At 44.8% G+C, this 12,270-nt stretch overlaps 2 protein-coding genes across 2 annotated transcripts in view; both read left to right on the top strand.

Annotated features, from left to right (window-relative positions):
• The window catches only part of unc80 (unc-80 homolog (C. elegans)), a 32,454-nt gene extending 21,822 nt beyond the window's left edge, over positions 1 to 10,632 (top strand). Inside the window, exons 48-64 of the mRNA XM_074664229.1 lie at positions 78 to 170; positions 245 to 463; positions 555 to 785; positions 1,600 to 1,723; positions 1,822 to 1,947; positions 2,149 to 2,272; positions 3,775 to 3,981; positions 4,065 to 4,249; positions 4,336 to 4,501; positions 4,858 to 5,037; positions 5,344 to 5,491; positions 5,867 to 5,923; positions 6,818 to 6,899; positions 7,572 to 7,677; positions 7,918 to 7,938; positions 8,169 to 8,383; positions 8,671 to 10,632. Coding sequence (XP_074520330.1) covers positions 78 to 170; positions 245 to 463; positions 555 to 785; positions 1,600 to 1,723; positions 1,822 to 1,947; positions 2,149 to 2,272; positions 3,775 to 3,981; positions 4,065 to 4,249; positions 4,336 to 4,501; positions 4,858 to 5,037; positions 5,344 to 5,491; positions 5,867 to 5,923; positions 6,818 to 6,899; positions 7,572 to 7,677; positions 7,918 to 7,938; positions 8,169 to 8,383; positions 8,671 to 9,147 — 2,761 coding nt within the window. The 3' untranslated portion in view covers positions 9,148 to 10,632. The remainder of the gene's footprint in view (positions 1 to 77; positions 171 to 244; positions 464 to 554; positions 786 to 1,599; positions 1,724 to 1,821; positions 1,948 to 2,148; positions 2,273 to 3,774; positions 3,982 to 4,064; positions 4,250 to 4,335; positions 4,502 to 4,857; positions 5,038 to 5,343; positions 5,492 to 5,866; positions 5,924 to 6,817; positions 6,900 to 7,571; positions 7,678 to 7,917; positions 7,939 to 8,168; positions 8,384 to 8,670) is intronic.
• Positions 10,633 to 11,096: 464 nt separating this feature from the next.
• Positions 11,097 to 12,217, top strand: hemk2 (HemK methyltransferase 2, ETF1 glutamine and histone H4 lysine). Its single transcript, XM_074664556.1, has 6 exons — positions 11,097 to 11,297; positions 11,375 to 11,461; positions 11,535 to 11,625; positions 11,708 to 11,791; positions 11,866 to 12,007; positions 12,081 to 12,217. Exons 1-6 carry the CDS (start codon positions 11,113 to 11,115, stop codon positions 12,188 to 12,190), a joined length of 699 nt encoding a protein of 232 aa, XP_074520657.1. The 5' UTR covers positions 11,097 to 11,112; the 3' UTR covers positions 12,191 to 12,217.
• The last annotated feature ends 53 nt before the right edge of the window (positions 12,218 to 12,270 follow it).

Genomic DNA, 12,270 nt, shown 5'->3' with positions numbered 1-12,270 from the left:
CACATGAAGAACAAGTGACTGTTCCTCGACTTAAAGCTTCTTAAAAACTTTAATTTCACCCACCACTCTCTCTACAGGCCCATGACTGCCCCACAGATGTCTCGCTGTGATCAAGGCCATAAAGGAGGAACGACGGCGAACCACGCCATGTCAGGAGGAGTCAACACGAGGTATCAGCTGAGAGGAAAATGAAGTAACTCCACCTACAGAAGGAAAAACTGAAGTTTGTTTACGTCTGTTTCAGGGACAACCTCCACCTGCTAGAGGAGGGTCAGGGCATGCCAAGAGAGGAGCTGGATGAGCGCATCGCTAGGGAGGAGTTTCGCCGCCCTCGGGAGTCGCTCTTAAACATCTGCACTGAGTTTTACAAACACTGCGGACCCAGGCTGAAGATCCTGCAGAATGTCGCCGGGGAGCCACGGGTGACGGCGCTGGAGCTGCTGGATATCAAATCCCACATGAGGTAAGAGGATGGATCAGGGTGTGTTAGACGAGAGGAGGAGGAGTCAAGTTCTCCTGATGATGATGTGTGTTTGTGTGTGTTTGTGTGTCAGGCTGGCAGAGATCGCCCACGCCCTCTTGAAGCTGGCGCCCTACGACACCCTCACCATGGAGAGCCGAGGGCTGCGCCGCTACATCATGGAGATGCTCCCCATCACGGATTGGTCGTCGGAGGCCGTGCGCCCCGCCCTCATCCTCATCCTGAAGAGGCTGGACCGCATGTTCAACAAGATCCACAAGATGCCCACGCTCAGGTGCGCTCGCCCTCAGGCACTGTGCACCAGGTCTGTTGAATACGATCCTCTTCTCCTCTCTCCGTTTCCTGTGAGTGTATCGTGCTGTGCCGGTGCCGTGCTGTGAAGTGTAGATAGACGGCTTCTTGGCACTGTTCTTCTGTAAGCGCTGCCTTCGTGGTGCTGTAACCCGTAAGTGCTGCTGTGGTGTGTTTCTGTGCAGGTGTGTGTGTGAACAAGGAGGTGAGTGAACTAACAATCCATTCCAGCGTTCCCTCAAAGCCAGAGCTCAGTCTTATGTCATGGAAGATTTGAACAGTCAGTGTGAGAAGCTAATGCTAACTTTAGATACTAAGAGTTTTATGTCTTGAGGTTTTCTTAAAGGCACAGTCCCACATTTATCCAAACTCTCCAGTTTTGGTTGGTAGCTGCCTCTTGCATCCACTCTGTTGCTTTTCTTTGCATTCACACGATGAAACAACACACCATGTTTGCTCACAGTCTCAGAAATCACACATAGAGGTGTTAGCGAAGGGTTAGCGTCTTTTGTTGTGGCTTCATTTTCTTCTCTTTGACTTGCTTTTGAGGGAATTAATCTACATGAAACTAACCTCATGCCCTTTTTCTGTGACACAAGACTGTCTGGCTCAGAGGGAACTCTACCCACAGGTGTGTTTAATTCACGCCAGGATGTGTTACTGCCGTGTTGAGCTGGCTGTGTTTGTGAGCTTTGCTTTTATTATCACTTTTTCAGCAAGTCTGTAGATATAAAGGGAAGTTTTTTAGCACCTCCTGCCATTTTTATACTCATGACTTGTGTTTTAATGGGGTGTGGGGTGGTGCTGTACGGGTGGGTGTTCTCCAGGAGACAGGTGGAGTGGGAGGCAGCCAGCAGCCTCATCGAGGGGATCTGCCTGACGCTGCAGCGACAGCCGATCATCTCCTTCCTGCCTCATCTCCGATCGCTGATCAACGTCTGCGTCAACCTGGTACAAAAACACATCTTAAAAGACATTTTCTAACACCTAAAAACATTTCAGTTTTTCCAGTGTACTTACAAACTGGCTTGTGTTTTTGCCTCCTGCAGGTGATGGGTGTCGTCGGTCCCTCCAGCGTGGCAGACGGGCTCCCTCTCCTCCACCTCAGCCCGTACTTGTCTCCTCCGCTGCCCTTCAGCACAGCCGTCGTCAGACTGGTGGCTCTGCAGATTCAGGTCGGCGTCAGATCTTCATTTTAAAAAACTGAAATCTTATCAAGTGTTTTTGTCTTATTTTAAATAAAATATGTCTTATTACGCTTGACCTCATTTTTGTCTTAAATAACTTGAAACAAGACATTTTCTGATAAAAATAAGACAAAAACACTTGATTAGATTTCAGTTTTTGCAGTGTAACCTTTTCTTTTCCTGATCCAGGCCCTTAAAGAAGACTTCCCACTCAGTCATGTGATCTCACCATTCACCAATCAGGAGAGGCGAGAGGGGATGCTGCTCAACCTCCTCATCCCCTTCGTGCTTACAGTAGGCTCTGGAAGCAAAGGTAAGACTCGCAGCAGCCTCTGTGTTTTTTTTTTTGTTTGTTTGTTTTTTTTTTTCACTTTTTTTTAAAAACTTTTCTTTATTTGGGGTTTTCCTTTGTTCCATTTCCTTTGTATCCACATACACACATAAATCTGCACACATATATACATGTATTTACATATATGGATACACCATCTTGTTCGCGAGTGAGGGAAGGATGGAGCGAGAGATCGACAGGCGGATCGGTGCAGCGTCTGCAGTAATGCGGACTCTGCACAGGTCTGTCGTGGTGAAGAGGGAGCTGAGCCGGAAGGCAAAGCTCTCTGTTTACCGGTCGATCTTCGTTCCCACCCTCACCTATGGTCATGAGCTTTGGGTAGTGACCGAAAGAACAAGATCGTGGTAACAAGCGGCCGAAATGAGCTTCCTTCGTAGGGTGGCCGGGCTCTCCCTTAGAGATAGGGTGAGAAGCTCGACTATTCGGGAGGAGCTCGGAGTAGAGCCGCTGCTCCTCCGCGTTGAGAGGAGCCAGATGAGGTGGTTTGGGCATCTGGTACGGATGCCTCCCGGACGCCTCCCTGGTGAGGTGTTCAGGGCACGTCCCACCGGGAGGAGACCCCGGGGCAGACCCAGGACACGCTGGGGAGACTACGTCTCTCGGCTGGCCTGGGAACGTCTTGGGATCCCCCCGGAAGAGCTGGCCGAAGTGGCTAAGGAGAGGGAAGTCTGGGCTTCCCTGCTTAAGCTGCTGCCCCCGCGACCCGACCCCGGATAAGCGGAAGAAGATGGATGGATGGATGGATGGATACACCAATAGACACAAAACACAATTGTACATACACACATGCATTAACTTAAAGAAAAAAAAAAAAGAAAATAGAATAAAATGAAAAATAAAATTAAAAAATAAAATAGAAAATAAAATAAAAAAATAAATAAAAAGAAATACATAAAAAAGAATAAAAAAATATAAATATATAATGCAATAAAAAATTAAACAAGAATAAGGGAAAAATACAATTTAAATATTAATAATATGACAAGGATGGGATTTGTTTTTTTTATTTGGTTAGACTTAATTTTTCTGGGGTTGTTTTTGTTGTAATATTCTATAAATGGTTGCTATATTGAGTGAATATTATCACTATTTTAATTCTTAATTTATAAGGATGGTTTTGAGCAGTTTACAAACTATTAGCCGTGCAGTTACAGAGGGTATGAAGGGTCCACGGTAAAAGTCTGAGGCAAAAATCTAGATATCTTTAAACCCTTTTCTTCCCTAACGTCTTTAGTATTTCCTTTTTTTTTTTAAACAATAAACTCCTTATTACTCTATAACTAGATACAGTCTGTAAGAAGCATGTGCAGTTACCTGGATCTTTTTTCAGATGTAGGGTAATTGTTCAACATGCTTTCAAAGCAGAGGGCCAAAGAGAACAAAAATAAACTCAGAGAAAAAATAAAAATACACAAAAACAAAAAAAAACAAAACAAAGTGAGAACCTTTTTTCCTCCCTGCAGATAGCCCTCACCTGGAGCAGCCTGAAATCTTCCTGCTCCTCCAAACCGTCATCAACATCCTCCTCCCTCCTCGCATCATCTCCACCTCCCGCACCAAGAACTTCATGTTGGACGCCTCCCCGGCCCACTGCTCCACTCCAGGCGACACCGGGAAGGATCTCCGGAGGGAGGGGTTGGCAGAGTCCACCAGCCAGGCGGCGTATCTTGGTACGTATTAACACCAGGCAGAGGTTTTTTTTCTTTACCTGCTCCTCCTTCTTCGTCCCTCATCATCCTCTTCCCCTCTGCAGCTCTGAAGGTGGTGCTGGTGTGCTTCGAGCGCTCGCTGGGGAACCAGTGGTACCGCCTGAGCCTGCAGGTGAAGGAGATGGCTCTGAGGAAGGTGGGCGGCCTCGCCTTCTGGGACTTCATCGACTTCATCGTGCGGACGCGGATCCCCATATTCGTCCTGCTGAGGCCTTTCATTCAGTGCAAGGTGAGCTGATTCACACTCAGGTGTTCATTCACTTTTAGAAGCACGCATGCTTCCTTTATTGACAGTATTGATGTGTTTTCCTCTAGTTGCTGACTCAGCCTGCTGACTCCCAGGAGGAGATAACAGCTCGTCATCACATCGCCGACCAGCTGGAGCGACGATTCATCCCACGTCCTCTGTGCAAGAGCTCGCTGTTTGCTGAGTTTAACAATGAGCTGAAGATCCTCAAGGAGGCTGTGCACAGCGGCTCAGGTCAGACCCTGAATCCAAAACCTCAACATCTGGACTCTCTACATCGATTCAGTAATAGAAACAAGAAAAGAACATTTGTGGGATCAAATTTTAATTTACTGTCTGTTTGATAAAAATGAGAAATCATGCCTTTCTTGGAGTGGTGATTTACTACAATCATTTCAACAGAAGTAAGAGTAGGAAGGCTCAGAGATTTTTATGTCTTAGAAATAAAACTTCTGACTTGCAGGTGTTAAAAACGTGTTTAGGAGGAAAGATATATTTCTGTCTTAAATCTTCAAAAGACACAAGAATTTTATTTTCAAAAAGATCTGAAATTCAACCAAGAACTTGATTTTATGTTTCTTATCCCACAGCCTATCAGGGCAAGACATCTATAAGCACAGTTGGAACGTCAACGTCAGCGTATCGGCTCAGTTTGGCCACAATGTCACGCTCCAACACGGGAACTGGCACAGTGTGGGAGCAGGACAGCCAGCCGTCACGCCAACCCTCGCAGGATACACTCAGCCGCACGGACGAGGACGACGAAGAGAGTCAGAAACACCTCCACTATTTACACACTGCAAAACCTGAAACTTTATCAAGTGTTTTTGTCTTATTTTTAGGAGAAAATGTCTTTTTAGACTCAATATGAGCCACATATTCATGAAGATTGGAAGATTTTTAAGTGTTATAAGCAATTCAGACCTAATTTTTGTCTTAATCATTTATATCAAGTATAAAAAGAACATTTTTACTTAAAATAAGACAAAAAAACTTGATAATATTTCAGTTTTTTGCAGTGCATTTTCTTTCTAAAAGCGTCTAAACCTTCACTGACCTCCCGTCTCCTCTTCCAGATGACTCCATGAGCATCCCCAGCGTGGTGAGCGAACACGAGGCCTTCCTGCCGCGGGTGATCTCACAGCGCCGCTTCTCCAGCCACGCCACGGGCTCGGCGGCCTCGCAGCCTGAGGCTCCTCGTAGCACCATGCTGCCCAGCCACAGGTGACAGTGACCACACACACACATATGGAGACACAGGAGCATGATGGGAAGCTAATTTTAAAGAAAAGAGAGGGTTGTGGTTTTGACTGTATGCAAGAAGTGGAATCTGCCTCCTGCTGCTTTTCATATAGAATCCACAGATTAAAATCTCTGCTTGTTTAACTTTGATGTATTCTTAATATTAACCAATCATATCCCACGAGCACCGCCATTTTTTTCTGTATATCTCTGTTGATTGAAACTGTTTTTACTCGACAGTCTCAGAGCAGCTAACACTCTGAAGCTGTCCCCCTTCGCCCCGCTCTCTCTTGATGGATCTCAAGCACACACCCCTTAACTCCCCCCTTCTCCCCCCTCCGTCCCCCCTTTTTACAGTGAACCCAATGTGCTAGATGAGTCCCAGGGCCTTCTGCAGGAGGGTAACCTCTCTAGGTACAGTGGGCCTTCCTCTCTCTGTGTCCCATTGGTGCGTTTCTTGCATCTGTCCGGGAGGGGCATCGCCTTGGGACGGCCTCTTCTGATGGCTGCCTCCTCGTTGATCACTCATCCACATCCAATCAAATCGCCTCCAAACGGCCACACACACACCCCCTCCTCTCCTCTCCACTGTCTCTCCTCTTTCTGTGTGGGTGCCTGTTTCTTCCCCCCTTCGTCCCCGCCTCTGAGCTCCACACTGACCCTCATCTCCTCAGCTCATCTGCTGCGCTATCCTAACCAGGCCCCCCCTTTCCTCCCTCAGTCCCAGGGCCCGGGAGCTCTGCCTCTGTTTCTCCTCCTGTGGGTCTTTCAGAGTTGATGTGCCATCACCAAAGTCAGCCTCTCTCTCATCGGTTGCCATGGTGTTTCATACTGTTTACGTGTCTATCAGGCTTCTCGCTGATCAAATTGGGCGTCCTACTCTGGATACCAATCTGTAGGGGCAAGGGGGATCTGGGGTGGCAACTAGTTTTTACCTCTTTGTACAGTTTTTGCTTTGTGGGACAAATTGACCCACCTCTTCTGAGTTGAATTTAATCTTAAAACAATCTTTTTTAGACTTTTCTTTCACCGTGTTGCTGCTCCAGCCCCTACTATCCCCTGTTGTGTTTTCAGTGTACAAATCATGGCGGCACTGTATTTTCCTGCACTGTGATTGGCTGTCTTGTAGCATACTGTGTGTGTTGTGTTAGTGGGTGATTTGGTAGACTAGCAGCAACGTTGAAGTGTGGTTCTGAGAAAAGAAAGTGTGACGAGTAGAGAGGCAGACGTAGAGATGGGTTTGTGCTTTTGTTTCATCGTTGCTTCCTGTTTTTTGTGTGTGTGTGTTTATGTGATTGGGTACATCAGGGTTGCCAGCGTGCAGAGCGAACCGGGCCAGCAGAACCTCCTGATCCAGCCCCCGTTAGGAAGGAAGAGAGGACTCAGACAGGTGTGTTTCTTTTCAGTCTCTTTTAATGTAAAATGTCTGTTAAATGCAAAAACAAGAATAAAGCTACAGTATAAAATTTTTTTAATTCTATATCAGAATATTTTATTTATATTCCAGAAATATTCTAATATTGAATAGAGCTTTTTAAATTTTATTTTTATTTTTATTTTAATTTTTTTTATTATTATTATTTTTTTAATATATGAAAAATAAAGTTATATTGTATGTCAGAATATTTCTGGAATATAAAAAAATGTATATTTTTAACAGGGTTTGTCATTGTTCTGCTCATTTCTAGCGTTTAATGTGGTTGTGTTATTACGATAAAGCAATTTTAAACATAAATCTTTTTTTTTGTTTCCTGTGTGATGAAAAAATTCAAAATTTACAGGATGTATCTCTGCATTATTTCAATCAAATCCCAATATAGAGATTTACATCTGGACTATTGCATATCATCATGACTTTGGGGTTTCTCTGCCCTCCTGTGGACAAAAACTGTACTGCAACCATGCTATGATTGTAATCTAATTTTTAAACACCAGATGACGCCAAACACTCCAAAATAAATAGCACAAACAAAACAGAATCAGAAATACTCTTCCTATAATTTTGTGGAGGAAAAGCTCCTCTCTGTGAGAACTCTGCGTCTTACTTCTGTTTTTCCTGCAGCTGCGCCGCCCCTTGCTCTCCATCCCGAAGACTGAACCGCGTGGTCGTTCTGGAGCGCGCCTTTCCACAACCCGCAGGAGCATCCAGCCCAAGAACAAACCTCTGGGTATACCACACAATCCTCCATCCATGTGTTTCTCTCTGATAAGAAGTGATTTCCTGAGTGAAAACTTACCCTCCACTTCAGATCAAGCACACGACAGCTCAAAGTGTGTGTGCTGACTTGAACTGACCCGTCCTCCCCTCTCACCTCTGTCTTTGTTCCAATGCTGTTTGTTGATCCACCTGTCACCAGACTGACTCTTCTCACTCTGTTCTGTCTCATGCCTTTTGTTTCAAAATAAAGAAACTTTATTGGACTGTGAAGGTGAGACACGTACCCGTACCCCTTCCTCTCCACCCTGCAACGGCCCACCCCCCTTTTTTCTTTGCAACCTCACCCTCCAGTAGGGCGCTCTGCATGTCTGTCTTGCATCCCCTCCCAACCCCTGCCTCCCCTTCCTTCCCCTTCACCCTGCTACGAGTCAGCGAGTCGCTTTTTCAAGAGGTGCTCTGTCTTGTTTTGACTGTGTGTGCATGCTTGTGTGCTCCCCACAGCGCACGGGGACCAGAAGAGGTCAGTGACGTTTACAGAGAATCAAGGCCAGCAGGCGTCTGCAGGAGGGAGCAAGCCCCCGACTCCGAGCACCATTGAGCCTCCAGCTGAAGGAAGGAAGGACAGTCCAGCTCTCACAAAGACCCCGACTATAGAGGTTCCCCCTGTCTCATCTGCAACTGTCACTGCAGACCTGCATGGACCAGCTAACACACAGGTAGCAGCTAAGGTACGCACTGCAAAAAAATGTACACTATTCTAGTTTCAAGCAAATTTTTCTTCTTCAATTTGCAGATTTTTTTAAATGACTTGAAATAAGACACTTTTTCGGACTGATCAGTTAAATGTGGCTCATATTGAGTTAAATAAGACATTTTTTACTTAAAACAAGACAAAAACACTTGATAAGAGTTTAGTGTTTTGCAGTACAACTCTGATGAAACATCTGCTGTGCATGATTTAAAATTGAGTTGTAAGCGTTAACAGGAGGTCTCTGTTCTCCAGGTTCCTCCACCCATCAGCAGCAAGGAGAAGAGGGAGCAGTGGGGGCTCCGCAGCAGCCTCTCTCCTCCCCCCTCCATCTCCAGACCCTCCACTCCAACACCTCCCTCCCGAACCTGCTCCCCTCTCCCTCTCTCCCGAACCTGCTCTCCTCTCACCCTGTCCCGCACCTCCTCTCCCCTCCCTCCTCCGCTCCCTGTCCTCACCACAGCCCCAGCCCCGGGTCCTCCACCTCCTCCTCCGCTTCCTCCAGCACCCCTCCTCCCTTCCTCGTCTCGCATCAGAGAGAGCCCAGGAGACGAAGACACGACAGCTCTGCTCCCCCACAGCGACACCCTGCTGCAGCTCAGCGACGACGAGGGCACGGAGAACCCCCTCCTCACCCCGCTGCTTTCTCCTCCTTCACCTCGCAGGTCGCCTCGGAGGTCCCCTCTTCCTCTGTCACCTGTAGACCTGGACTTGGACGAGTCTCACGTGTGAGGCGGGAAACAGGGGTATCGTATTTTTCTATCTGTAGCCCAAACCAAACCCTATCGAAAACATCTGCAAGTTCTAGAAAACAGGGAGGCTGTGCCGCACAAAATCCAAACATGTCCAAGCAAAAACAGAAAATGTACATTTAGATCTTTGAGAATGACAATCTTGAAAGAAAGGGAATGTACAGACAAGAGTAATGTGAGTTTATCCAAAACCTAAAAGCCATTTCTACTTTCGAGAATAGTGGCTCCACACCCTGAGGGTTGAATGTATATCTCAGCAGCAGTATCTTATCACTCGTTATAGAAAAGTGAAATTATCCTGAATTTATGAGTGTTTGTGTGCCGTACCCTGAGATCAGAGTGTATTTTTTCTGACTAAATGTATTCTATGTCAAAAAATTAATTTATCAGATACTTTGAAAGTTAATATCAAGAGTTGAAATAAATGAAGGGTAACAGATGCTTTTACCTTTAACAAAGTCTATTCAGAGGTATTCAGGGTGACATAAGGGTCAAATGAAGCAGGTGATAACTTAATAAAGTATGTGTACATGGCATTATTTGCAGTTGAAGGAATACAAGGTTGATATTTTGTACTTATGAATTTAAAAACACATCAGAAACAACCTTTGGCTCGTTCAGTGTACATTTTTACCGCCCTCATATTATCAAACTTACGGTAAATCCCATTCTGTGTCCATGCTGCTCAGTGTCAAAGCAGAGTATGTTATTAGTGACCAAAGACTGTAATCTTTACCCGGTGTGTCAGTGGTCTAAAATAGCACTTCTGCAGATTTACTGTGATGTTGTCCTCGTTGTGTGTCTGTGATGTTGTGTTATGCTCACAGACTCTTTTATTGCAACTGTGATGAAGCGATGCAGTAGATAGCCGTTACCTCGTTGCTCATTTCCATGCCTTAACAGAGAAATATCAACACGTCTGTCATATCAACATGTATGTATATAATTACATAAATATTTACTATCTATATGAGTTAAATGTCTGCTGAAAACCTCATACCTCCATGTCTACATATAAATGTTGACAACATCTGGGAATCCAGAATAAAAAACATACTTTATTTTTAGATTTAACACGTTTTATATTTTAATGTGTGCCATTTTACCTTGATTAATCTTAAATCATAATAACAGTAATGATGATGATCAATATGTGCCATAATCCACACCAACGCACTGTGAGTGTTTCTGCTTCTCTCTGCTTTACTTCAGTGCTGTTTCCAGCTGCTTTTTTTGTGAATCTACTGTAAGATCATCTTCTGGGAAAAAAGCAGAATCTCTTATTTCAACAAAATGTTTCCTTCAAGAGTCTGTTGTCTAAATCACATCCATCTGACCTGTCCTAATATTTAATAATAGAGATGTTTTTAATTGGAGGGCCGTAAAACTGTTGAATCTGAGTTCCCTTTAAATGTAATATGTCTGTTAAATGTGCAAAAAGGAATAAAGCTACAGTATATCAGAATATTTCTGGAATATTAAAATAAATAGATATTGTTAACAAGGTCTGTCATTGTTCTGTTCATTTCTAGCAATACAAAATATTTTTTTAACATCATAATTATTTTTCTAGTTTCCTGTGAGATGAGAAAGGTTAAAATTTATAGGAAGTTTCTGCATGTCATCATCACTTTGGGTTTTTTTCTGCCCCCTTGTGGACAAAAACTATCCTGCAACCATGACATGATTGTAATATAATTTTTGAACACCAGATAACGCCAAACACACGATAACAATTAGCACAAACGAAATCAGACTCAGAAATACTAATTCTTAAAAAAAAATTTAATGTAATTTTAATTTAATATTTTTTGTTGTTTTTATCTATTCTTAGTTAGCATAAATTAATCAGTTTTACATACTAAATTAACTATTTTCACATTTAGAAAGGAGTAGGGTATGATACGTCACAGTGACGTAAGTCGTTGACACGGAAGTTGTAGGAATGACCCGACGAATGCTGTGGAATTCGGGGCGCACGTGCCCATCAAACATGTCTACAGGTATCTCTACACCTTTGTATTCACACGCGGGACGCGGAGACTTCAGGGATGTGTATGAACCTGCAGAGGACTCCTTCCTTATGATCGACGCTCTGGAGAAAGACGCAGAGAGGCTGAAACTGATGAGGTTTGACAGAGCAACACCTGATTGCGTCACGAGTGTCCGTTGAATCTATCTGAGTGTGTTTACTTTCCTGTCTGCAGCCCGTGTGTGTGTTTGGAGGTGGGCAGTGGATCTGGAGTGCTCTCAGCAGCTCTGGCCTCACTCATTGGACCTGCAGCTCTCTACCTGTGAGTCAGCATCATCTTTTTGTTGCAGCATGTTACAGAAAAAGGAGACTTGATGTGTTTCTGTGTCGTTCAGTTGCACAGATGTGAATCCTGCAGCAGCAGAATGCACAGCCGTGACAGCCTCTCGCAACAGTGTGCCCCTGCAGCCTGTCATCACATCCCTGGTGAGGCTTTTACCAAACCACAGGTGTTAACATGTTTTGCACAAGCACCACCTTTCATTCCTTCTCTTTCTTTCTCCTGTAGGTGGACTCTCTTCTGCCACGCCTGTCTGGGAAAGTGGATGTCCTGCTCTTCAACCCTCCTTATGTGGTCACCCCTTCAGAGGAGGTGGGTCAGCTCACTACAGTTTCTCTTTTGAAGTGTACTAAGGAGGATTTAGCTCTACTGTGCTGTTGTTGCAGGTTGGCAGCAGAGGTATAGAAGCTGCTTGGGCTGGTGGAAAGCGAGGACGAGAGGTTACAGACAGACTCCTGCCTGTGGTTGCTCAGCTGCTCTCCAGTAAAGGAGTGTTTTACCTCATCACTATAGCTGAGAACAACCCAGGTGAGTTTAAACATGTATTTATAATTATTTTGATGTGGTCAAAATTTCATAATAAGTTTATGTTTCTCACCAGAGGAGATCATCTGCTCACTGGACAAATGTGGTTTGAAGGGAGAGTCCTTTTTGTCAACGAGAGCTGGGAACGAGAGGCTGTCTGTGCTGCGCTTTCATCAGAAACTGTGAAACTATGACTGCAGCTCATGGAGGATAACAGGAGGAGGAGAGACTACGGGATGTGATTGATTTCCAGAAAGCCGCACAGA

This window comes from Halichoeres trimaculatus, unplaced genomic scaffold (assembly GCF_033239565.1).
Source record: "Halichoeres trimaculatus isolate MK-OKI-2021-1 unplaced genomic scaffold, fHalTri1.1 fHalTri1_scaffold_24, whole genome shotgun sequence".
Lineage (NCBI taxonomy): Eukaryota > Metazoa > Chordata > Actinopteri > Labriformes > Labridae > Halichoeres > Halichoeres trimaculatus.
This window is presented reverse-complemented; position numbering and strand designations above follow the sequence as displayed.

What these genes read in the sequence shown, in the direction of transcription:
- hemk2 (XM_074664556.1), top strand. Translation starts at nt 11,113, where the DNA reads ATGACCCGACGAATGCTGTGGAATTCGGGGCGCACGTGCCCATCAAAC. An exon ending in AGCCTGTCATCACATCCCTG is followed by an intron (nt 11,626 to 11,707) that starts GTGAGGCTTTTA and finishes TTTCTCCTGTAG; the next exon opens with GTGGACTCTCTTCTGCCACG. An exon ending in TGGTCACCCCTTCAGAGGAG is followed by an intron (nt 11,792 to 11,865) that starts GTGGGTCAGCTC and finishes CTGTTGTTGCAG; the next exon opens with GTTGGCAGCAGAGGTATAGA.